Below are 26,749 nucleotides of genomic sequence, written 5' to 3'. Positions count from 1 at the left end.
TATCATTAGAAATGGGAAAATGATAGAGACTCTCTCTAGGAGGTTTTCCCTCCGTAGCTTTATCCGATTCTAACACATGCTTAACTGCTTTAATTAAATCATGCATATCGTCCTTATGAAACAGACCTTGGCGTAGCTATAGAGGTAGAAAGGGTCGCAATCGCGACCAGGCCCCATAGCCAGGGGGGCCCGCAGGGCCCCCCTGCCACTTCACTATACTATATGCTGCAGCAACAGGTCCCGGGCCCGCCGCTGCCATCACTTTTTTAAAACCGCCCGGGCCCTGTTGCTGCAGCAGGGTCAGACGGACAGGCGGAGGGCTGATGAGAGCAATGCAGGCAAGCACGTGACCTGTCACAGCCTCTGACCCCGCGCGATTTATCCCAGGCAGCCGGCAGTGACAGGAGCAGCAGACTCTCCAGCTTCACACCGCAGCGCCGCTCAGGAAGGTGAGTAGAGCAAGGGTTGGGTAATGGGGGGTAATGATGATGAGGAGTATGGGAGGGGGGGTGTAATGATAAGGAGGAGGGTGGGGGTGTGTATTGATGATGAGGAGGATGGGGGTGTAATGATGATGATGAGGGGGAGGGGGGTGTAATGATGATGATGATGATGATGAGGATGAGGACGGGAGGGGGGTGTAATGATGATGATGAGGAGGACAGGAGGGGGGGGTGGACTTTCACTATACACAGTGCCTTCCTCTTACAAACTAGTGCACCAGATCTCCAGATGTTGCTAAACTACAACTCCCAGCAAGCCCAGACAGCCAATGGCTGCTTTGGCATGCTGAGAGTTGTAGTTTTTCAATAGTTGAATTGCTGTCCAGGCATGCTGGAGGAACACTGGAGCAGTTGCCCATAGCAACCAATCAGATTCCAGCTTTCATTTAAAAAAAAAGGTCTTTGAAAAATGAAAGCTGAAATGTGATTGGTTGCTATGGGCGACTGCTCTATTGTTCCTCTGCACAAGGTTGGATAAATCTCCCTTATTATTCTTGCCATGAAAAAGCAACAGGAACCTCCTGTAGCAATGGAGACAAGCATGATTTCATTTACATGGGACTGTATATTGGTGGTATAGGAGTGATTTCATTTACATGGGACTGTATATTGGTGGTATAGGAGTGATGTCATTTACATGGGACTGTATATTGGTGGTATAGGAGTGATGTCATTTACATGGGACTGTATATTGGTGGTATAGGAGTGATGTCATTTACATGGGACTGTATTGGTGGTATAGGAGTGATGTCATTTACATGGGACTGTATATTGGTGGTATAGGAGTGATGTCATTTACATGGGACTGTATATTGGTGGTATAGGAGTGATGTCATTTACATGGGACTGTATATTGGTGGTATAGGAGTGATGTCATTTACATGGGACTGTATATTGGTGGTATAGGAGTGATGTCATTTACATGGGACTGTATATTGGTGGTATAGGAGTGATGTCATTTACATGGGACTGTATATTGGTGGTATAGGAGTGATGTCATTTACATGGGACTGTATATTGGTGGTATAGGAGTGATGTTATTTACATGGGACTGTATATTGGTGGTATAGGAGTGATGTTATTTACATGGGACTGTATATTGGTGGTATAGGAGTGATGTCATTTACATGGGGCTGTATATTGGTGGTATAGGAGTGATGTTATTTACATGGGACTGTATGTTGGTGGTAGAGGAGTGATGTTATTTACATGGGAAAGGATTTTGGGGTGTGGGGGGGGAGTTCAGGGGAGCATGAAGAGGACTTACAACTCTAGGGGGAAAGAGGGTGGAACAAAGGAATCGGGAGGAAGATTTATATTATATTCAGTGTACAGCGTATAGCAGGGTTATATTTAGAGGCTACAGTGTGTGGTAGTATTTTACTCAGATGGTAAAATGTGTACCTGTATTATATTCAGAGGGTACAGTGTGTGGCAATAATATATTTAGAGGGTGCAGTGTGTGGCAATAATATATTTAGAGGGTTCATTGTGTGGCAGTATTATTTTTAGGTGGTACAATGGTTAGCAGTATTATATTCAGGGGGCACAGTGGTTGGCGGTATTATATTAAGGGGGTACAGTCTTTGGCAGAAATCTAATGATTATTGTCTTCATACAGAGGATAAGGATCTGCTGACAAATTAAGGAACCAATGATGTCCGGGTGTCAGACTCTGCAGAGAAGATGTAGCTGGAAGAGGTCCTGACGTCTGGACCGGATGAGGAAGAAAAGGAAAGACGTCACTCAGGTCACTGATATTGTGTATTCTCCTGACTGTCCTATCAGAGTTGTAGTCAGTTGTAAGTTCTGCAGTGATGATGGCTGTACTCCAATCTGTGGCTCTCCAGCTGTTGCAAAACTACAACTCCCATAAATCCTGAGGCTCTTCAGACACGATGGGAGTTGCAGCTTTCCAATATCTGGAGAGCCACTTGAACAAAGGGGATTGGTGGAGGTCCCATCTGTCGGACCCCCACCATAAAAATGGACTGCTTATTTTAAAATGCCCGGGCCTATTTTTGGTCCCAGTCCGTCCCTGTCTGTAAGTCACCTTTTTCTCCTGACTCTGTCCCATCTGTGCTGTAGTCACAGATATCTTTGTGCGGCTGAGGCCGAGTAAGGGGGTCGTCAGGATTGAGAAAGCAGGTCGTCCGGGGGAGGGGGGTATGGGTAGGGGGGCCCAGGACAATTTTTTGCATCGGGGCCCTGTAGTTTCTAGCTACGCCCCTGGAAACAGATAGTAGTCTTCCGGAGATCCCTGAAAATCCGAGGAAGAACAGGCGCTAGCATTGTCAGAATCAAATGGAGATATTGCTCTCTGATGAACCTTCCGCTTCTTAGAAGGGGGAGCTTCATCGGGGATTAAAGATGTAATACGTTTCTTAAACCACAAAAAGAAGGCACTTGCCTGATCCCCGAAATTCTGATCTCGATCTACAGGATCAGATTGCTGGGAGCACACATCACAAAGATCTCCATGCAGGTCATCCGGCAAGGGAAGAGAGCAGGAACTGCATTGCCTATGCTTAGACTTCCTGGATCGCTTGCATTCAGACATAGCGTCAGACATCTGCAGTAATACAAACAAAATGGTAAATTTGCAGAAAACAAATATCAGATAGGGGAGCCTAAATAGTAGATAAGCAGAATAAATAAGCATATGGATAACCAGATGCATATGGTAGCATAGTCAAGCCTAGCTGGAATCTTAAGGTAATTCTGCATACAATCAGGCCACTTCACAGTAACCTTAACAAGGGCACATAAAGGATGATGCATGAGGCAGATTGAAAACTTCACAGTTCCATCTGCATAACAAGAGCTCCTTCACAGAAAGCTTAATACCCAGGTAAGAAGGAAGAAATGTGCACTTACGTTTATATCCAGTGAGTCCCGCTGCCCTAGAAACAGTGCATAGGCAGCGGAGACTCAGCTACTGTCTCCTTAAGAGGAGAGACGCTGCCGCCGTTACCCGGGCAATCGCGTTCCCCCGGCTGCGTCACTTCTGGCCGACGGGCACACACGAGGCGCGTCACCAACGCGCACCCAGGAGGACCAAGATGGCCGCGCGTATGCGCCGAAGACTCTACTTCCGGGACGCCAGCCCGCGCGTCGTACGCGCACCACACGTGTCTCCAGAGAAGATAGCCGCGCGCATTGCACCGCTGTCTGGAACGCAGGATGCAAGGAATAAGGTAAAGGCTCTTCACAGATGCCAAACCTCAACATTATAGTACTTTACAGTACAACTAAAAGAAACCATAGGGGCTTCACAGCACCCTAATCCTTAGACATAAGAAAAGAGACATAAAAGAAAAACAGTTGAAGACAACCCTGTAGAACTGAATAATATCCCTTCTGTAAGCAGAAGATAAAAAACTCTGTTGTATGTGTGTGTTTGAGGGGCCTTTATACACTGGAGGAGGGGTTCAAATTGATATGTAAATTACTTTAATTGGTTTAATTATGCTGTAATCTCTCTTCTGGTAAGTTCAGGAGGACGAACTTAACCCATACTGTGCTGCCGTAGGATGTCCAGGAATGATAGTTTTCCCCCAAATTTTAAATTTTTACAAGGAGTAATAGGAGAAATTGACCCCCAAAATTTGTAACCCCATCTTTTTTGAGTATGGTAATACCCCATGTGTGGACGTCAAGTGCACTGCGGGCGCACTACAATGCTCAGAAGAGACAGAGTCACATTTGGCTTTTGGAAAGCACATTTTGCTTAAATGGTTTTTCTAGGTCATGTCGCATTTAGGAAGCCCCTATGGTGCCAGAACAGTAAAAAAAAAAAAAACACACATGGCATACTATTTTGAAAACTACACCCCTCAAGGAATGTAACAAGGGGCACAGTGAGCCTTAACACCCCACAGGTGTTTGACAACTTTTCGTTAAAGTTGGATGTGTAAATGAAAAAAAAAAATGTTTTCCGCAAAAAGGCTGGTTTTCCCCAAAATTTTACGTTTTTACAAGGGGTAATAGGAGAAAATGCCCCCCAAAATTTGTAACCCCATCTTTTTTGAGTATGGTAATACCCCATGTGTGGACGTCAAGTGCACTGCGGGTGCACTACAATGCTCAGAAGAGAAGGAGTCACATTTGGCTTTTGGAAAGCACATTTTGCTGAAATGGTTTTTCTAGGTCATGTTGCATTTAGGAAGCGCCTATGGTGCCAGAACAGTAAAAAAAAAAAAACACATGGCATACTATTTTGAAACTACAACCCTCAAGGAAGATAACAAGGGGTACAGTGAGCCTTAACACCCCCAAAGGTGTTTGACGACTTATCGTTAAAGTTGGATGTGTAAATTAAAGAAAAAAAAATGTCACTAAAATGCTGGTTTTCTCCCAAATTTTACATTTTTACAAGGGGTAATAGGAGAAAATGCCCCCCAAATTGTGTAACCCCATCTCTTCTGAGTATGGTTATACCCCATGTGTGGACGTCAAGTGCACTGCCGGCGCACTACAATGCTCAGAAGAGAAGGAGTCACATTTGGCTTTTGGAAAGAACATTTTGCTGAAATGCATGTCGCATATAGGAAGCCCCTATCGTGCCAGAACAGTAAAAAAAAAAAAAAAAACACATGGCATACTATTTTGGAAACTACACCCCTCAAGGAACGTAAGAAGGGGTCCAGTTAGCCTTACCACCCCACAGGTGTTTGACTACTTTGGATGTGTATATGATTTTTTTTTTTTTACTAAAATGCATTTCCCCCCCCCCCCCCCCCCCCCAAATTTGAGATTTTTAGAAGGCGTAATAGGAGGAAATGCCCCCCAAAATGTTTAACCCCATATCTTCTGAGTATGGTAATACCCCATGTGTGGACGTCAAGTGCACTGCGGGCGCACTACAATGCTCAGAAGAGAAGGAGTCACATTTGCAAATTTTGCTGAAATGGGGGGGCATGTCGCATTTAGTGCCAGAACAGCAAAAAAAATTAAATTTGTAAATACATTAAGGACATACCTCGTATCTGAACCGGTCACAGAATAACAGGAGTGCAGTCAGGGGCCTTGAGTTTCGAAATCGCTGCCTGTGAAGAAAGAGCAGTGGGAGCCCCCCTCAAGGGGCATTACATGGGGTAATTAATAAACGTTACATGGGGTAAGTTACTAAAATGGGGTACAGTGGGACATAAAATTATAAAACAGGTTATGTTCCCAGAATGATGACCCAGAGCATAGCCAAAACTAAAGAATATGCCCAGCCCAAACCCTATGCTCTGAATCATCATTCTTGGAATGTGATGTGTGTGGACTTCCCTAACCTGTTGCCTCAAATGCGCACCCTGCTCAGGTGGAGAGAGAGCGCTGCGCATTTAAGGGTAACATAAAAAGTCCCCGATGATAGTGACTCAGTGACCCATGACCCATTTTTTTTTTTTTTAAATACCCCCAGAGGTCTTCTCAGTTTTTTTTTTGTTTGTTTGTTTTTTTGCTGAATTTTTTTTGGGGGCAATTTAGTGGTTTTATGGGGTTAAAATTTGGAATGTACTCTGGACTTGGTACATTGGGGTCAAATTATGGAAAATTAAAATGAAAAGGGAAAATTTAGTACCGCATGGAAGTGTGATACTCCCTGAAGCAGTTTTTAATGCAGAGGTCCGGATGATCGGGGCAAGTGTCACATTGATAGGTGGTATCCTTCCGTATCCCCCTCCTGTGACACACTCTGCATTTTTTCTGGGTTCGTCCCTTCTTTCCAGTGTGGGGGATCTCACCTGGAAAGTGTTGGCCTGGGACGATCCTGGCACCTATATTTCTAGTTTCTTGGTAAGTCCGGCCTGCTCTTTCCCGGTCAGCAAAGATCAGGGCCTTTAGGACTTCTTCTTGGAACTGGAGGAATGTCCCTGTGCTGCCAGCGTTCTGGTACAGTACAAAAGAGTTGTACATGGCAACCTGTACCAAGTAGACCGCAACTTTCTTGTACCATACATGTGTTTTCAGCATGGCGTTATATGGCTTCAGGATTTCATCAGAAACATCAACTCCCCCCATATACCGATTGTAGTCGGGCTACAATCGGGCTTGAGGACCGTTGTTGTGGTACCTCGCACAGAGACAGGTGAGCTGCCGTTGCCATGAATATTGGTCAGCATAAGGACATCCCTCTTATCCTTATACTTGACCAGCAACAGGTTTTCATGGGCAAGGGCACGGGACTCACCCTTGGGCATAGGTGTCTGCAGAAAATTTATAGGGAGGCCTCTCTGATTCTTCCGCACGGTCCCACAAGCGGACGTGGATCTGGCGGCAAGGGATGTGAAGAGAGGGATGCTGGTATAAAAGTTGTCCACGTACACATGGTAACCCTTATCCAGCAATGGGTAAACAAGATCCCAAACGATTTTCCCGCTAACACCCAGAGTGGGGGAACAATCTGGGGGTTCAATACGGGAATCTCGTCCCTCATACACCCTAAACTTGTAAGTGTACCCGGAGGTACTCTCACAAAGTTTATAAAGCTTCACGCCATACTGTGCCCGCTTCAAGAGAATATACTGGCGGAATATGAGTCTCCCCTTAAAACTGATGAGAGACTCATCTACAGAGAGGTCCCTGAGCAGTACGTAGGCCTCCAAAAATTTGTCCCCAAAGTGATCGATGACCGGCCACTTTACCACTTTGTAAAGCCGGTCATAGGCGGTATCACCTCAGGGTGGACATGCCTCATTATCAGCGTAATGAAGGCATTTCCGAATCGCCTCAAACCGCTTCCGTGTCATGGCCATACTGTACAGTGGGGTCTTAAATAGGACGTCCCTGCTCCAGTACTGCCTGACACTTGGCTTTTTGACCAGGCCCATGTGCAGCACGAGGCCCCAAAATGTCCTCATTTCGGCTGCACTGACGACAAACCATTCATTGGACCTGGCCAAAAAAGAATCAGGGTGGTGGGCGATGAACTGCTGGGCGTACAGATTCGTCTGCTCCACCATCAGATTGACCAGGCCGTCACTCAAAAAATAACTGAAATAGTCAATTTCACTGAACCCAGCCGTGTCAATCCGGATTCCGGAGTCGGCAACAAACTCCAGAACCCATGGCTGATAACCCTCTGGGGGTTCACCGGAAGGGAGCTCCGGTAAAATCGCCTGTCGCCTGTACTAGTGCCGGCCACTGGGCCACTTTCCAGGCGGTGTCTCCGCCACTGTGCAGGGGGCTCATCATCACTGCTAGATGATGAGGAGGATGATGAAGAACACAGGAATGTTGGATCTTCATCGTCCTCACTGACAGATTCTGAGTCGGAGGCAAGAAAAGCGTATGCCTCCGCTGCCGAAAATGCCTGGCGAGCCAACGCCTTTTTCTGTGGTGGCGGCGGGGGGGGGGGGGGGGGGGGGCGGTGTTTGGGGGGGGCGGGGGTGTATGTAGTGTGTGTGCTTGGTGTGACTATTAGATATAACGGTGTGTGATTAGAAATCACACATCGTTATATAAGGGAGGGAAAAAAATTGCGGACAAAAAAAAAATGAGGGGGCAAATGCAGTGCCCTGAACCCCTAATAGGGCCCGGGTCACACTGAAAAAAACCCGAACCCCCCCACCTCCCCATAGATACAGTGGGTGATAGGGGGTGTATTGTACGCCCCCAAACATCTTGTATCTCCGGGTCATCCAGAGAGCCCCCCCATGATGGCAGAGAGCCCCCCCATGTCGGCAATTCAGATCGGCGATTTGTGGCGATTCTGGGCTGATGAGATATTGCCAAAATACAACTCCCAGCGTGCCTGGGCAGTCTGAGCATGCTTCGAGTTGTAGTTTTGCAACATCTGGAGGGCTACAGTTTGGACACCACTGCACAGTGGTCTCCAAACTGTTCTCCTCCAGTTGTTGCATAAGTCTCAACATGCCCTTAAGCTGTCCGGACATGCTGGGAGCTGTAGTTTTGCAACAACTGGAGGCACACTGGTTGGTAAACACTATCTGTTTCCTAACTCAGTGTTTCCCAACTCGTGTGCCTCCAGCTGTTGCAAAACTATAACTCCCAGCATGCGCTGACAGACCATGCATGCTGGGAGTTGTAGTTTTGTAACAGCTGGAAGCACACAGGTTGGGAAACACTGAGTTAAGTAACAAACTCTCAGTGTTTTGCAACCATTGTGCCTGCTGCATAACTACAACTCCCAACATGCACAGACAGCCAAAGGGCATGCTGGAAGTTGTAGTAGTATGCCTCCAGCTGTTGCATAACTACAAGTCCCAGCATTCTCTTCAGCTGTCACTGCATGCTGAGAGTTGTAGTGTTTGCAACAGCCGGAGGCACACTGGTTGCGAAACACAGAGTTTGTTACCTAACTCAGTGTTTCGCAACCAGTGTGCCTCCAGCTGTTGCAAACTACAACTCCCAGCATGCCCTTGGCTGTCCGTACATGCTGGGAGTTGCACTTTTGCAACAGCTGAAGGCACACTGGTTAAGTGACAAACTCTCAGTGTTTTGCAACCAGTATGCCTCCAGCTGTTGCATAACTACAACCCTCAGCATGCACGGACAGCCAAAAGGGAATGCTGGGAGTTGTAGTTTTGCAACAGCTGGAGCTTTGCTGCCCCCTCCCCCCCCCCCCCCGTGAATGTACAGGATAGATTCACAAGGGCGGGTTTACAGTGAGTTTCTCGCTGCAAGTTTGAGATGCAGCAAACTTTCCACTGCAGCGCAAACTCCCAGCGAGAAACTTGCAGTGAACCCCTGCCCATGTGAATGTACCCTAAAAACACTACACTACACAAAATAAAAAGTTAAACACTACATTTACACATACCCCTACACATTTACTCCCCATAAAAATTAGAAACGTCTGGTACGGAACGGTTTCTAAAACGGAGCCTCCAGCTCTTGCAAAACAACAACTCCCAGTGTTGCCGGACAGCCATTGACTGATAGGAGGTTTGCAACAGCTGGAGGCACCCTGTTTGGGAAACACTGCCGTAGGGTAATTTTGGTATCGGAGGCAAGTGTAATGCTTGCATCCGAGTCCATCCCTATGCAAATCCCTAATTCAAGCATCAATGCGCATGGCGCTCTCTCACTTCGGAGCCCTGTCGTATTTCAGGGCAACAGTTTAGGGCCACATATGGGGTATTTCCATACTCGGGAGAAATTGACTAACAAATTTTGGGGGGCTTTTTCTCCTTATACCCCTTATGAAAAGGTAAAGTTGGGGTCTACTCCAGCATGGCATTGTAAAAATGTTTTATTTTTTACACTAACATGCTGGTGTTGCCCCATACTTTGACCCCAAAATTTGTAACGCAATATGTGGATGTAAAATGCTCTGCGGTGCACAGTAAGGCTCAGGAGTGAGAGCACCATGTCCATTTGAGGTGATTTGCACAATGGTGGCTGATGCAGCAGTTCTGACAAACGCAGAAAAAAAAAAACACACACATGTAACCCCATTTTGGAAACTACACCCCTCACGGAATGTAAAAAGCAGTATAGTGAGCCTTAACACCCCACAAGTGTCTGACAGATTTTTGGAACAGTGGTCCGTGAAAATGAAACATTTTATTTTTCATTTGCACAGCCCACTATTCCAAAGATCTGTCAAACACCAGTGGGGTGTAAATGCTCACTGCACCCCTTATTACATTCCGTGAGGGGTGTAGTTTCCAGAATGGGGTCACATGTGGAGGGGTCTATAGTTCTGGCACCACGGGGGGGGGGGCTTTGTAAACGCACATGGCCCCCGACTTCCATTCCAAACAAAAGCCCAATGGCGCTCCTTCTCTTCTGAGCATTGTAGTTAGCCCGCAGAGCACTTGACATCCACATATGGGGTATTTCCATACTCAGAAGAAATGGGGTTAAAATTTGGGGAGGCTTTTTCTCCTATTACCCCTTGTGAAAATAAAAAAATTTGGCGTAACACCAAATTTGGGTGTTAAGGCTCACTGTACCACTTGTAACGCTGCTTGAGGGGTGTAGTTTCCAAAATAGTACGCCATGTTTTTTTTATTTTTTAAGAAAAACTCATTCTTCTCACTCAGTGTTTGGTGCATATTTTTTGGTCACTCCATTCATAATTATGGGAGGGGGCGTGACTGCTAATACATAGAACGGCACGGTGCCCGCCAGAGGTCGTTGGGGGGTCCCAGTGGCCAGAACCCCGCGATCAGACGTCTTATTCCCTATCCTTTGGATAGGGGATAAGATGTTTAGGGGCAGAGAACCCCTTTAAAGGGAACTTATCATATCGCTTTGCTCCAAAGAACTGCAGACTCTATAGCATAGCTGACAGGGGAAAAAAAGAAAATTGTACCTTTTCTGGAGCTGATAATAGTTGCCAAATTTACGAAATCACTTTTCTATATCTCAGCCAAGTGTCAAGGAGGTGAGGCCAATCTGCTAAAGTGGCACAGCCTGGCACACCTCCTCGCTTGCTTCCACCTCCCAGGTCCTCCTTGACTGATGTTCAGAGCCCTGTTTGTTAATCGAGGTGTGGGGAGGGGAGAGCAAGTAAGTGGATGGCCAGGCTGTGGCACTTGACTCCTTGACACTTGGCTGATGAATACAAAGGTGTTTTTATAAGTTTGGCTACCTCCCTCAGCTCCAGGAAAAGTATAGTTTGCTTTCAGCAAATACAGCTGCTCCAGGAATAAATAAGACAAATTTGAGGACACTGCCAGGTGGTTTTGCACCCTACATTTATGTATTACACCTGACTATTAGACAATACTGGATATAACTGTGGAATGTTGATTCAGGGATCTATCCAATTGCCAGCAGGTCATGGAGATTTTTTTTCTTCACCGTGTCTATGACAACCATGGGTGGTTCTTGCATTGCTTAATTGCTGAATTGACTGTCGATTTGTGGCGATCGCGGACATGGGGGGTTTTCAGGACAGGCCTAGGCGATGTGCCGGGATGCCTGCTGAATGATTTCAGCAGGCATCCCGGTCCGGTCCCCGACCGGCTAGGGGCAGAGAGCGGTATTCCCACAGGCGTACCCATACGCCCTCAGTCTAAAACGGGTTTCTAAATTACTTCTATTAAAAAATCTTAATCCTTCCAGTACTTATCAGCTGCTGTATTCTCCACAGGAAGTTCTTTCTTTTAAAATGTATTTCTGTCTGTCTCAGGAACTGTTTAGAGCAGCAGCAAATCCCAATAGTAAACCTATCCTGCTCTGGACAGTTCCTGAGACAGACAGAGGTGTCAGCCGAGAGCACTGTGGTCAGACTGGAAATAAATGTAAAAAGAAAAGAACTTCCTGTGGAGCATTCAGCAGCTGATAAGAACTAGAAGGATTAAGATTTTTTAATAGAAGTAATTTAGAAACCCGAAGTGTGGTGACCCCGGAGAGTTGTGATGTCTGGGGTGTATGAATAAACTGAAGAACTTTACTTGAAGATTGTATGCAACAGTCTCTATACATAACAGTCTCTTAAGAGGTAACCGGAATGCAGGTTCCTCACAGGTTTTGCTGGGACTTTGAAGCAATGAGCTTTGATGTAGCCCACTGTGCTACTAATTATAATACAGGGTGGGCCATTTATACGGATACACCTTAATAAAATGGGAATGGTTGGTGATATTATCTTCCTGTTTGTGGCACATTAGTATATGTGAGGAGGTAACTTTTCAAGATGTGTGGTGACCATGGCGGCCATTTTGAAGTTGGCCATTTTGAATCCAACTTTTCAGTAGGAAGAGGGTCATGTGACACATTAAACTTATTGGGAATTTCACAAGAAAAACAATGTGTGCTTGGTTTTAACGTAACTTTATTCTTTCATTATTTATTTACAAGTTTCTGACCACTTATAAAATGTGTTCAATGTGCTGCCCATTGTGTTGGATTGTCAATGCAACCCTCTTCTCCCACTCTTCACACACATCTCGTATCTTCATAGCATAGACAATTGCCTTCAGATGACCCCAAAGATAAAAGTCTAAGGGGGTCAGATCGGGAGACCTTGGGGGCCATTCAACTGGCCCACGATGACCAATCCACTTTCCAGGAAAGTGTTCATCTAGGAATGCTCTGACCTGGCACCCATAATGTGGTGGTGCACCATCTTGCTGGAAAAACTCAGGGAACGTGCCAGGTCCGAGCATTCCTAGATGAACAGTTTCCTGCGGTGTTGCTCTCAGTGTGTGAAGAGTGGGAAAAGAGGGTTGCATTGACAATCCAACACAATGGGCAGCACATTGAACACATTTTATAAGTGGTCAGAAACTTGTAAATAACTCATGAAAGAATACAGTTACGTTAAAACCAAGCACATCATTGTTTTTCTTGTGAAATTCCCAACAAGTTTGATATGTCACATGACCCTCTTCCTATTGAAAAAAAAAGTTGGATTCAAAATGGCCGACTTCAAAATGGCCACCACCCATCTTGAAAAGTTTCCCCCCTCACATATACTAATGTGCCACAAACAGGAAGTTAATATCACCAACCATTCCCATTTTATTAAGGTGTATCCATATAAATGGCCCACTCTGTATATTTTTGGCAATTTATAGTGGTCATAATATTTTTGTTGACCATACTTAATAATTAATAATTTAAGATTGATTTATGGTATTATATATCTTCTGACAAAATGAAGGCCTAAGGGAGATGATTTCTCCTGCATATTAGGCCCTAGTGTCGAAGATATTTCCTGATAGAGTGAGGAGAGGAGTCGTGGAGTCTGAGTCAAAGTTTTGCAAGTGAGCAACAACACTACCTACATGCAGCTCAGGAAAAGTCCAAGTCCTAAGTTGCGGGGACAAGAAGCAAATGTGCCAACAGAGGCCTCATAGCACAAGTCAGGAATCAGAGTAGAAAGCCTCAGGCAGCCCCGGTCCTAAAAAGTCTAAAGTCTAAGCCTGGCAGTAAGCTAATTCTGTGGATGCACTGTAGTGTGTCTCAAGTCAGTGTCAGTTCTCTGAAGTCCAACATCTAATGTCTAAAGTCTCCAGTAATTAAGTCCAGTCAAGTCAAGTTGAGTATACTACATGTTCCAGCTTCCCCAACCATTTCACTATTGTCTACCTCTGCAACTCTCTGTCCTACCCTGCTGTGGAAAGACTGTATTGCTATGGTTATAACATCTGCCTGCAACTTTCTCCAGTAAACTTCTCAGTGGTTTTCCATAAACATGTCTGGTGTCTTTATTGCCCAGGGCCCCACCAGATGAACCACTTCACCTTAAAGTGTGGTGATTTAAGCTACCCTGGCATCACAAATGATTGTCTGTCTGTTCGCTGTACCAGAACACTAGAACTACAATGTGCCATTTTAGCCCATCACACACTTAGGTTGGAGTCTGGCCCAGGCCAGCAAAGTGTGAACATCTCCTAACCTTACGCTTGCAAGGCATACCTTCACCAGGTCTAAGTGTTATTTTAAAGAGGAATCCTGTTATGCAAGCAAGGCACAGTTGTATTCCTGTTCCAGTCCACGTTGTTAGTATAAAGTGCTTGAAATCTACTCCAAGAATAATTTTTTTCTTAGAGAGAGTAGGACACTAATCTCTTCAGTGACCTACAGTTGGAGACATTGCTGGATGGCTATCACATCATTGAATGCTTCTGCTTACATTCATCCATTTGTCATGCAGCAACCAGAGTTAACAAAGCGCAAGTATTGTACCACAGTAAGCCAAACTGTGTAGATCCTCGTGAGCAGAGAACAAGCTTATTGGACTATCAACACCAGTGATTTGTCCCCATCTGCACTACTCACTACATGTACACATGCTTATAGCACCTCAGAGACTTTCCATTTAGTAAATCTGCTGCAAAAGTAACTAGTCTCCATAGGTCTCATTCCTGCACTTTGAACTGTGGGAACAACTTCTTTGACAAAAGTCAGGTTCTCAGAAAAGGTCAGATTAGCTACACCACCCTTGTTAAATTATGCGCTCTGGCTACACACGCTGGCCGTGAGTGCATGGTCCCCTTACCTTCTGCTGCCAACCGGGCTGAGTTTCGCATCGTGGGACGAGCCCGCATGCGAGCCCCAGTCTGTCACTCTCCGGGTGTTTCTCCTGATTTGCCTCTCTGCTCCGGTGCGTGTGTCCCCGTTCCTTAGGGTGCGTGTGCGCCGGAGCTTTAAGATTTAAAGGGCCAGTACGCTCATTAGTGTAATCCACCTGTGGCTCATTTATAAATTCCTCCACCCTCCTCAGTTTCCTGACAGATCTTTGTTGCCTTGTGCCTTTGAGAAAGCATTCCAATGTATTGCCTTGCCATGTTTCAGATCTCTTGTTCTTGTGACTTGACTTTGATCCTCTGCCGCCCGCTTCTGACCTCCTGCTACGTCCTGAGTACGCTACTGTCCTTCTGCTATCCAGACTACGAGTTGCCTTATCCCTCCTGTGCCTCACATCTCCTCAGCCGCCTGTGTGGTGGAGCCGTGCCAGGGTAGAGACCTGGTAGCGACCTGGGTGCCGCCTGCAGCAGCAAGTCCATCCCGCTTTGCGGTGGGCTCTGGTAAAAACCAACGGCACCTTAGACTCCGCTCCCTGGTACGGTCTGAGTCATCTGCCACACAAGTCCAGCGGATCCATATACACCGGAGTACCTGCCTTCAGAAACGTGAGTGTCACAGTAAGATCCGGCCATGGATCCTGCTGAGGTAACCCTGCCTGAAGTCGCGGATCTTTGCTCCGTTGTGGTACGTCAGTTGCAGCAGTTGGCCCGACAGGCGCAGCAATTTTCTCAACTTTCAGCCATGATGCAACAGCTTTTGGCCTTGCAACAGCAGCAGGTACCACAATCGGGCCCACTCCCACCTCCAGTTCCTGCAGTTTCTTCTGGCAGTGTCTTTGGAGCAGTGTCTTTGGAGCTCATGTCTGAACTGTTTCCAACGGAACATAGTAAGGTGGCCTTTGTCATTAGTCTACTGTCCGGAAAAGCCCTGGCTTGGGCTACACCCCTTTGGGACCGTGGTAATCCAGTATCCTCCAATTTGTCGGAATTCTTGGCAGAATTTCACAGTGTCTTTGAGGAACCCGCACGTGCCTTTTCAGCTGAGAGGGTGTTGCTGAACCTCTGTCAAGGTAATTCTACCGTTGGTGACTACGCGGTTCAATTCCGCATTCTAGCCTCTGAACTTGCCTGGAATGATGAGGCCTTGTGTGCCACATAAAAAAAAGGACTGTCAAGCAGGATTAAAGATGCCCTTGCAGCACGTGATACTCCATGTTCTTTGACAGAACTTATCCACTTGGCCACAGGCATTGATGTGCGTTTTGCCGAGAGACAGGAGGAATTGCACTTATAGAGGGAACCTGCCCCCCTGACACCCGTGTTTCAACGTCCCTTCTTCAGTCTCTTGCGCCTCTTGCCGAAGAGGTTATACAAGGAGATCATCCTCATCTTACGCAACAGGAGAGGTCACGACGACACAATGAGAATTTGTGTTTGTATAGTGCTAGCCGGAGCACTTTCTCAAGGACTGTACAGTTCGCCCGCACCTAAGGTACGTGGGAGAGGCGTCCCTGGGTGTGAATACTACCTCTCCATGCTTAACCATTCCTGTACAAGTTTTCGATTCAGCCAATTCTTCCTTCAGCGCTACAGCATTTTTTGATTCCGGATCAGCAGGTGACTTTATTGATGCGGCTTTAGTCCACAAGTATCATCTTCCCCTTACTCAGCTTGCCAAGCCCTTGTTCATTTCCTCTGTTAATGGACAAAATCTGGACTGTAAGGTTCACTTCCGTACTGAATCTCTCGTCATGCAAGTGGGAGTATCGCATAAAGAAAAGATTGAATTCTATGTTCTGCCACACTGTACTTCTGAGATTCTTTTTGGCCTTTCTTGGCTGCAACGCCACTCCCCGCAACTGGATTGGAGAACTGAAGAAATAATTCGCTGAGGACAATCCTGTATAAAATTTTGCCTCCAACCTGTTCTGCGTAAAGTTGTTTCTCGTCTTCCTCCTACACGTGGCCTGCAGCCACCTTACCAAGATTTCTGCAAGAAACAGGCTGAGTCTCTGCCTCCACATCGTCCTTACGACTGCCCTATTGATCTTCTGCCTGGTACCACTCCTCCTCGTGGGAGGATATACCCTTTATCAGTTCCTGGGACTAAAGCCATGGCTGAGTATATCCAGGAGAATCTCCAAAAGGGTTTTATCCTTAAGTCCTCTTCTCCTGCTGGAGCAAGTTTCTTCTTTGTAGGGAAGAAGGATGGCTCACTCCGTCCATGCATTGACTACAGGGGACTTCACAAAATCACGGTCAAGAACCGTTTCCATCTACCTCTTATCTCAGAACATTTTGACCGTCTACGTGGTGCCAAGGTCTTTTCCCAAGTTGGACTTACGCGGTGCGTATAACCTCATTCGTATCCGCAAGGGAGAGGAATGGAAAATGGCCTTCAATACTCATGGCTGACATTTTGAGTATCTTGTAATGCCTTTTGGTCGCTGTAATGCTCCAGCCGTTTTTCCAAGAGTTTGTCAATGATATCTTCCGTGATCTTCTCTACACCTGTGTTGTTGTATACCTAGATGACATCCTGATCTTCTCTTCCAAGCTGAGGAGTATCGTACTCATGTTTGTCTGGTTCTTCAGCAAATTCAGAAGAATCATCTCTACGCCAAACTGGAGAAATGCCTGTTCGAGAAATCTAGTCTTCCGTTTCTTGGCTACATTGTCTCTTATCAGGGCCTGCAGATTGATCCAGATAAGTTGTCTGCAGAATTGGATTGGCCTCGTCCGCCGGGCCTACGTGCTATTCAACGCTTTCTGGGATTCGCTAACGATTATCGTCACATTTTATCCCACATTTTTAATCCTTGGTTGCTCCTATTGTGGTTCTCACTAAAAAGGCATCTAATCCTAAATCTTGGCCTCAAGAGGCTGAAGAGGCCTGCTCCCGTTTAAAGTCTGCGTTTGCCTCTGCTCACGTGCTTACAAGACCTGATCCGAAGAGGCCCTTTGCTTTGGAGGTTGATGCCTCTTCTATTGGAGCGTTTGCCGTTCTCACCAAGAAAAACGCCAAAGCCCAGAATGTTACTTATGGGTTCTTCTCCAAGACATTCTCTCCTGCTGAGAGGAATTACTCCATTGGAGTAATCAAGCTAGCTCTGGAGGAATGGCAACATTTATCGGAAGGTTCTTCTCATCCGGTCAGCATCTACTCCGATCATAAGAATCTTCTATACCTTCAGTCTGCTCAGCGTTTGAACCCCCACCAGGCAAGATGGTCACTGTTCTTTTATGGTTCAACTTCTTCATTCACTTCCGTCCAGCAGACAAGAACATCAGGGCTGATGCTCTCTCCAGGTCCTCTGACGTCATTGATTTGGACTCCACGCCTTAGCATATTATTCCTCCTAACCGTTTGATTCTTGCCGCTCCTGGCGAGATTCAGCAAGTTCCTCAGGGAAAATTCTTTGTGCCCACCAGATTGAGACGCAAGGTCCTGAAATGGGGTCATTCTTCCTTGACAGTAGGACATTCTGGAATACGCAAGACTCTACTTATTTCCCAGCACTACTGGTGGCCCCATCTTGAACATGATGTTTCTGATTTTGTTCGGTCCTCTGTAACATGTGCCCGTGACAAAACTCCTTGACAAAGACCTGCAGGACTTTTACAGCCTTTACCCATTCCAGAGACTCCCTGGTCCCATATCACCATGGATTTCATCACCGATTTGCCACCTTATCATAATAACACTGTCATCTGGGTCGTTGTAGATCAGTCTACCAGGTCTTCCTTCTGCCCCGCAACTGGCGATGTACTTCTTGTTTCATGTTTTTCGTTTACATGGTATTCCTCAGCATATCGTTTCGGATCGAGGTGTGCAGTTTGTCTCCAAGTTCTGGGGAGCACTTTGTAACTGTCTGGACATCAATCTGGACTTCACCTCGGCCTACCACCCTCAGTCCAACGGTCAGATGGAGAGGGTTAATCAAATCCTTTAGACTTATCTTCGGCATTTTGTTTCAGCTCGCCAAGATGATTGGGTCGACATTCTCCCCTAGGATGAATTCTCATATAATTTTTTGTTGTCTACAGACTCCATCTCCGTTCTCCTCTTCCTATCCCAGTCTCCTCCGGTGTGCCTGCTGTTGATGAGCTGGTCCGTGACTTCTCCACCATCTGGCAACAGACCCGACAGTCGTCCCAGGCTTCTTCACATATGAAGACGCAAGCGGATAAAAGGTAGAAGACCTCCTCCATCCTTCTCTCCTGGTGACATGGTATGGCTTTCATCCAAGTACATCCGCTTCAAGATCAACTGTTACAAGCTCTTTCCCCGCTACCTTGGTCCCTTCCAGATTCTACAAAAAATCTATCCTGTCTCCTACAAACTCCGTCTACCTGCTATGTTACGTATTCCCAATTCCTTCCATGTCTCTCTCCTCAAGCCTCTTGTCATAAACCGGTTCTCTAAGAAGAATCTTGTCCCCACACCTGTCTCCGGCTCATCTGACATCTACAAAGTTAAACAGATTTTTGCTGCAAAAACTGTGAGAGGTAAACAACTTTTTTTGGTCGACTGGGAGGGTTATGGTCCTGAGGAGAGATCTTGGGAGATGCCTGAGGAGAATATTCTGGACAAGTTTTCTCTCTAATAAAAAGTAAAAAGAGGGGGAGACCAAAGGGGGGTACTGTTACGTTATGCGCTCCGGCCACACACGCTGGCCATGAGCGCACTGTCCCCTTACCTTCTGCTGCTGACAGGGCTGGGACTTGCATCGCGGGACGCGCCCGCATGAGAGCCCTAGTCCGTCACTCTCCGGGTGTTTCTCCTGCCTCTCTGCTCCGACGCACGTGTCCCCGTACATTAGGATGCGCGCGCGCCGGAGCTTTAAGATTTAAAGGGCCAGTACACTCATTAGTGTAATTCACCTGTGGTTCATTTATAAATTCCTCTTCCCTCCACAGTTCCCTGCCTGATCTTTGTTGCCTTGTGCCTTTGAGAAAGCATTCCACTGTATTGCCTTCCGTGTATCAGATCTCTTGCTCTTGTGACTTGACCTTGCTCCTCTGCCGCCTTCCTACTGACTTCCTGCTACATCCTGACTGCGCTACTGTGCTGCCTGCCCTCACCTTCTGCTATCCAGACAACGAGTTGCCTTATCCCTCCTGTGCCTCACATCTCCTCAGCCGCCTTTGTGGTCGAACCGTGCCAGGGGTAGCGGCCTGGGTGCCGCCTGCAGCAGCAAGTCCATCCCGCTGCTGAAAACCAGCAGCACCTTAGACTCCGCTCCCTGGTATGGTCCCCGTCATCTGCCACACAAGTCCAGCGGATCCACATACACCGGAGTTCCTGTCTTCAGAAACGTGAGTGTTACAACCCTACACCTTTGACATAACAGTTAAAGGACTACCACTCCAAGCTAGCCTACAGCATAACTCTCACTATCCCAGTGGTTACCAGACAAGAACCATAAAGTGCTTTTCAGGTTAATTCATCTCCAATCATTGTGAACACATGACAGGGGTTGTGGTCTAATATGGAATAACAGTCTACCTGGTTGCTCTCTAGATCCAGGCCTGAACAGCTCCTTATGGTGATTGTGTTATTTACAATATTTTGTGTTTTTACAATATCCTAAAATTATCATTGTGGCTTTCTTTTAGTTAAAAAGTTTTAGGAGTGGCAGGACACGCCCTTTCCTCTGATTGGCTAAGACCCACTTTTATATAAAGGCTGAGCAGCTGCTGAAATCTCTTACTCTAGAGCAGAAGGAAGGACAATGGCAGCTTGCGTAAGTGAAGTTCGCTATCTGGAGTGTGGGCGTTTGGTTAGAGTATTGGGGTATATTTGGCTTAGTCTCCTGTTCCCTATATCTAGATTGACTGTTCCGACCTAGCTGAAATGACTTTTTGCTATATAAGGAGCGGAAAGTATATTACTTGTGGGTGGCTGTTATAACGGTTCTCAGTACATCCCAGAGATGAGAGGCTGCCATGGCTTAAGAAGCCACAGCCCAGTAACAATGTTTAACCCTTTTCTTTCTGTGCTTTGAAAACTAAAGGAGATTAGCAGTTTGTGGTGTGTAAATGTTTGCTATTATTACAGAACTTTGCTCCCAGAATAATGAGATAAAGGTTTCACGTAACTGTTAGCAGTACCTTTTGTCTCTACAATTCCACTAATACATATATAGTTTAGTGGTTGGGAGTTAAATTGTTATAAAGATTTGATTTTCTCCTGACTGGAAAGTGCTGTGGTTTAGATTACATATGAGTCAGATGTGCGTTGTCGATTCAGCACTATATTTAGACTGCTTACATGATTGTGTTAACTCTTCATTCTGTTCTTCTCATGTGTCTGCTGCTGCTCTCCATGTACAGGGTGTGGTCCTGAACAACCTCAATCTAAAACCAGGCCACTGCGTGGAAATCAAGGGCTTTATCCCCCCGGACTGCAAAGGGTAATATAGATGTTATATGTTCAAATCCTGCCAAATATCTGCAATAACGCCAGATGGAAATTCTGACTTCGCTGTATGCAGTGGATGTAATTGTGCAGCTGTGTAATGAGAGTAGCAGAGTTTCTGCTCATTTTATAGTTGTAGGCTGTGTTCACATGCAGTGTTAGTTTGCTGCACAGCAAAACTATACACGATTTACCAAAAAACCTCAATGTTTTTGAGATGTAATTATAGGCTGCATGGTTTTTACGGGCAAAACATGTTAAAAACAACTGCTTCATGTACATGCACAGCCATAAACCTCAAGGCAAGACCATGGTAAATCTCATGCAGCTTTTTCGCATGGCAAACTAGGAATGTGTGAAATTTGCAAAAATATCCTGTTACACTTCAACCTGTATAAACCTTCTTTTACCCAGATAAGAGGCATCAGTGGAGATGTCAGGCTTTGCCCATATACTTTAGTTAGCTGGCAGATCCATTAAAAGTCAAAAAGATCCTTCAAGAAAGTTCTGCTTAAAGGGGTACTCCACTCCTAGACATCTTATCCCCTATCAAAAGGATAGGGGATAAAATGTCTAATCATGGGGGTCCTGCCGCTGCTAACCCCAGCGATCTCCTCCACGCCACCCCAGCATTCTGAACTTTTTATTCTGAATGCTGGGTTCAGGGCCGTGGTCGTGACACACGCACCCTCCATTCATGTCTATGAGAGGAGGTGTAACAGCCATCACTCCCCCTCCCATAGACCTGAATTGAGAGTGCTAGGCGTGACGTCATGAGGGATGTGGCGTGACATTACTACCACGGCCCCAAAACCCAGTGTTTGGAACGAAAAGTTCAGAATGCCGGGGTGGTGTGCTGGAGATTGCAGAGGTTCCCAGCAGCAGGACCCTTGCAATCAGACATCTTATCCCCTATCCTTTGGATAGGGTATAAGGTGTCTAGAGTCTGAGTACCCCTTTAAGCTTCACAAAATTTCTATATAGAGGCTATATATATATATATATATGAGGCATTAGTTACACTTCATTTGTGGTGTACATCTGGCATGTACCCAGGGCTGCATTTGCCATTAGGCACCCGTGGTCCTGTGCATAGGGCAGCACAAAAAAACTAAACAAAAAAAAAAACTTGTGTCGCCTGGATAAAAAAATTCAGTTTCCCCCTTTGGGTGAATCCAAATGAGTCAGAACTACTGCAGATTTGCAGTCGCTCATTAAAGAGGTATTCCAGGCAAAAACTTTTTTATATATATCAACTGACTCCGGAAAGTTAAACAGATTTGTAAATTACTTCTATTAAAAAATCTTAATCCTTCCAATAGTTATTAGCTTCTGAAGTTGAGTTGCTGTTTTCTGTCTAACTGCTTTCTGATGACTCATGTCCCGGGAGCTGTCCAGCTCCTATGGGGATATTTTCCCATCATGCAAGGGATATTCTCCCATCATGCACAGCTCCCGGGACGTGACATAATCATTGAGCAGTTAGACAGAAAACTTCAGAAGCTAATAACTATTGGAAGGATTAAGATTTTTTAATAGAAGTAATTTACAAATCCGTTTAACTTTCCGGAGCCAGTTGATATATATATATATAAAAAAAAGTTTTTGCCTGGAATACCCCTTTAAATTGTAGATTTGCGATTGATTTAACTACTTTCTGTGTATAGAAATGAGATCCACTGTGGAAAAATCATTTGCGGCATATTTGTACAGATCTGCATGAGAAAATTGTGAATTTTCCCTAATGGGAAATATTCTGTCCGAGTGCCCAGGACAGTATGATCTGTACATTTGGCACTGTATATACCACTGGAAAGGCTCATTTTGGGCAGGGCTATATGTTTGCCACCCAATGTGATCAGACCCCTATGTGATTTGTGCTTTTTCCTTAAAACCTTTATTTGCATAAAGTAACAATTGTTGATTTTCTCATAATAATGTGTTCCGTTGTTGCCAATAGAAAATCGTCCGTAAGTGCACAAATGCGGCAACACATCAGTGGGTATGTAAAACGGTTAGATTAAACTGCATGACTAAAAGCCAAAAAAGAGTGATCTCATTCAGACTGGCCTCAGTTTGGGCAGCAAGTGGCTACAAGGCTGGTCTTAAAGGGGTACTCTTCCCCCATTGAGATAAGATGTCTGATCGTGGGGGTCCCGCTGCTGGGGACCCCCGCGATTTACCTGCTGCACCCGGCGTTCATTTAGACTGCTGTCACGCCCCTTTATTGCAAGTCTATGGGAGGGGGCGTGACAGCAGTCATGCCCCCTCCCATAGACTTGCATTGAGGGGGCATGGCCGTGATGTCATGAGCGGGGTGTGGGCATGATGTCACAAGCCTCCACCCTGCATCGCCAGTCATCTGGCATGGAGAGAAGTTCACTCCGAGCACGGGATATCTGGGGTGCCCCAGCCGAGATCACGGGGATCCTCAGCGGCGGGATCAGACATCTTATCCCTTATCCTTTGGATTGGGGATAAGATGTCTAGGGTTGGAGTAGCCATGTAACCAATGTAACTTTAGTCTAGAACAGGCTGATGGCTCCCCTAGTCGGGCAGATAAAAAAAAAGGAACCCATTAACTTGTTTTGCAGTATATAGGAGTTTCTCCTTTGGATTACAGATATTTGGATTGTTTAACCCCTCAAGTCCCTATTACAAGTATTCAGTGCTACAAACATGCATTTAACAGCTTGTCTTTTATTTTCAGCTTTGCGATAAATTTGGGGGAAAATGCTTCTAATTATCTCCTCCACTTTAACGCTCGTTTTGACCTTCATGGAGATGTCCAAAAGATAGTCTGTAATTCCAAAGAGGCTAATGCCTGGGGAGAAGAACAAAGAGAAGATTTCTTTCCTTTCCAGCAGGGGGCAGAAACATCGGTGAGCAGGCAAATCTTTTCTGGGGAGACTTTGGGTTTTCCATTCAGTTTTATATTTGCATAATAGGTGATTGCTGGGTTTATGGTCATTTAGAACTCATGTTAGGTTAGTAGTGCTAAAGGGTACTCCGGTGGAAAACACATTTTTTCTAATCAACTGGTACCAGAAAGTTAAACAGATTTGTAAATTACTTCTATATAAAAATCTTAATCCTTCCAGTACTTATCAGCTGCTGTATGCTCCACAGGAAGTTGTATAGTTATTTTCTGTCTGACCACAGTGCTCTCTGCTTATTTTCTGTCTGACCACAGTGCTCTCTGCTGCCTCCTCTGTCCATGTCAGGAACTGTCCAGAGCAGGAGAGGTTTTCTATGGGGATTTGCTCCTGCTCTGGACAGTTCCTGACATGGACAGTGGTGTCAGCAGAGAGCACTGTGGGCAGACAGAAAAGAACTATACAACTTTCTCTGTATTATAAAGCTGATAAGTACTGAAAGGATTACGATTTTTAAATAGAAGTAATTTACAAATCTGTTTAACTTTTTGGCACCAGTTGATTTTAAAATATTTAATTTTCACTGGAGTACCACTTTGAAAGGAGTTTGTCAGCTCCCTACCAGGTATGAGGGATAAGGGGGATAATACAGCTAAAATGGTATACTCTAGACAGATGCTAAAACTTTGTTTTTTACCCGTACAAGTAAAAGTTTTTATATTCCCCAGACATATTAAACAAATGTGCAAGAAAAAAAAAACAAAATCACACAAAACAGTCTGAACTCTTTGATAAGAAATAGCATTATATTGGCCCTCATTTACTAAGAAAATCGGGTTGTAAGTCTATGTTGCTTTCTTACCCAATTGCTTTTTTCCCCTGATATTTATTATTATGTCGCATCCTGTTTGTCGCACGTGGGTTTTGTTGGTTTTGGTTTCCAACTCCTCTGAGCTGTCGGGAAAAAATCCACAACAATTCAACAAATTCGGGTTGGAAACCTTTATAAATACGTGGGAAAGCTCAGAAATGTCGGGTTACACCCCTTTTTCGGGTTTGGGAGAATCCACATCGGGTCCGTCGGGAAAAAATTTTGCATCGTGTCGCAGACTGGCGCACGATGTCTGCGACATGGCGCAGACAAAGATGCGACAAAAAACCCCGACAAAAGAGGTCGGGTTTAGAATAGTAAATGAGGGCCATTGTGTTTGCATCAACAGGTAAGGTTAAATTAAAGGATTATTCACTAGGATAAATAAGACCATTGGCACCATAAATACATCACTAGTCTAAGTAGACATTCCTGGTATGGGTTATTGAGTCCATGATTATTTTGCTTTTAGCTTATGGTCCCCAAAATGTTGGGACGTAACTGGGGAACTAACAAGGGTGACCCCCTATACCTCGGGTACTTTTTCCTAATTTGGCAAGTGCCTGTAAAACAAAGTGTCTTTAGAGGAATAAGGTGCTTAGTTCCAACATGACATCTCCTATGCATTTGTGCTAGAACAGCAGGGCCATTCCACTGCTAACTTTTTTATAACTTTACAAACAGTGGACAGCCAAACAAAATGTATAGTTAAAGGGATATTCTGGGATTTTTGGTTCTTTGAATGTAAGACAGGGGCAGCAAAGTTAGTCTAGTTACTTATATACTTCACTTACCTGTGTTTGGTGGTTGGTATCAAATATTTTTGTCTCTCTTTTCCCCGGAAGTTCATTTTCTGCAGCCTACAAAATGAGTGTTGTCTTGGACCTTTCCCAGCTTGCCGTGTGGCCTGAGACAATACATCACAAGTCAGTTGCTAAAAGGTGGCTTGGCTTCTTCATCTGTTGTGTTTGAAGCCAGCCAACATGATGATGTTACCAGCGCACATATGCGTGCATTTATCATCACACAGATACACAGCTTGTGTGTCAGGTTGGGCTGTGATGCAATGGGTGGGAAAACCAATGTGTGGGAGGGAAATAAATCACCTCCAACCTTGAAACAAAGGATCCTGGAGATTGTAGTCTGAGGGAGGCAAAAGAAACTGGAAGCAGACAGTTTCCAAATAAAAAATAAATAAAAAACAGCAGCATGATGGGGGACACAGGACACGGCCATTTACCACCAACACAAGCACAGATCCTTGGTAAGCATGTCCATTACTGTATGACACTTAATTACTAAAGTCACCCTATATATAACCCCCTTAACTTTTGCACTTATCTGCTGAGATCTCCAGCTCTACGGAGCTGACATCTTCCCTTTAACTTGTTTTGTGAAGATAAACCTATGACCTCTAAATCTTGAGTGACTGTTTTGTTGTCTTCACAGATTTGCTTTGAGTACCAGACTGACAAAATTACTGTAAAGTTGGCCTCAGGAGACCAGTTCTCATTCCCTATTCGCACGACCCTGCCCTCAATCTCATATATGTGCCTGGAAGACCTTCAGTTCAAGTCCATTTCCACTGAGTAGCTGATTCATCCACTTGGATCAACCAAGCTCCATGTCCAGCCTCATAGACTCGAGCACCATCAGTATTAAATGCAATCACTATGCTTATTAAATCTTTTATCAACCCCTTCCCCAGTGGTTCATTGCTACCTATTTTTGCCTTAAAGTGCTAGGTTGTTAGCTACAGTCTGAACAGAACTACCCCATGTACGTCCCTCAAAAACATTAACACTGGCACCATTGAGTACCTGCTTCATCAGGGTTCATTCACATTTCTGTATCAGGGATTTTTTTTTTATTCCTTTTTTTTTCCTTAATTGAAAAAAAAATGATGCCAATACATTAAATGGTTTTATTTACATTTCCATTTATGTATATGCATGCTTTTTAAACATAAAATAACATATTCCATATTTGATATGTTTCTGGATATGGAAATATAAATGAGCCTTAAGAAAGGGAGATTAGATTGTGAACCCACTTGGGACAGGGGCCAATGTAAATCATACTTTAAGTATACAGTGCTTTAGAGTATGTTGCATGTGAAATTGACAATAAACTTCTCC

General features: G+C 45.2%; 1 protein-coding gene across 3 annotated transcripts; it reads left to right on the top strand.

Moving 5' to 3' along the window:
* Nucleotides 1-259: 259 nt before the first annotated feature.
* LGALS1 (galectin 1) lies at nt 260-26,749 on the top strand. 3 transcript variants are annotated; one of them, XM_056525295.1, is made up of 5 exons: nt 260-449; nt 2,125-2,253; nt 20,780-20,859; nt 23,575-23,746; nt 26,061-26,749. In XM_056525295.1, the coding sequence occupies exons 2-5, from the start codon at nt 2,224-2,226 to the stop codon at nt 26,202-26,204; spliced, it is 426 nt and encodes a 141-aa protein (XP_056381270.1). In that variant the 5' UTR covers nt 260-449; nt 2,125-2,223; the 3' UTR covers nt 26,205-26,749. The 3 variants fall into 3 exon arrangements, with proteins under 3 accessions (XP_056381270.1, XP_056381271.1, XP_056381269.1); XM_056525296.1 differs by lacking the exon at nt 260-449 and adding an exon at nt 20,063-20,190 and having other exon boundaries at nt 2,124-2,253; XM_056525294.1 differs by lacking the exon at nt 260-449 and adding an exon at nt 20,063-20,226 and having other exon boundaries at nt 2,124-2,253.

This window comes from Hyla sarda, chromosome 6, assembly GCF_029499605.1.
Source record: "Hyla sarda isolate aHylSar1 chromosome 6, aHylSar1.hap1, whole genome shotgun sequence".
NCBI classification, from domain to species: Eukaryota; Metazoa; Chordata; class Amphibia; order Anura; family Hylidae; genus Hyla; species Hyla sarda.
Note: the sequence above shows the minus strand (reverse complement) of the source record. Positions and strands in the feature narration are given on the sequence as shown.

What these genes read in the sequence shown, in the direction of transcription:
- LGALS1 (XM_056525294.1), top strand. Translation starts at nt 20,179, where the DNA reads ATGGCAGCTTGCGTAAGTGAAGTTCGCTATCTGGAGTGTGGGCGTTTG. An exon ending in ATCTGGAGTGTGGGCGTTTG is followed by an intron (nt 20,227 to 20,779) that starts GTTAGAGTATTG and finishes CTCCATGTACAG; the next exon opens with GGTGTGGTCCTGAACAACCT. An exon ending in ATCCCCCCGGACTGCAAAGG is followed by an intron (nt 20,860 to 23,574) that starts GTAATATAGATG and finishes TTTTATTTTCAG; the next exon opens with CTTTGCGATAAATTTGGGGG.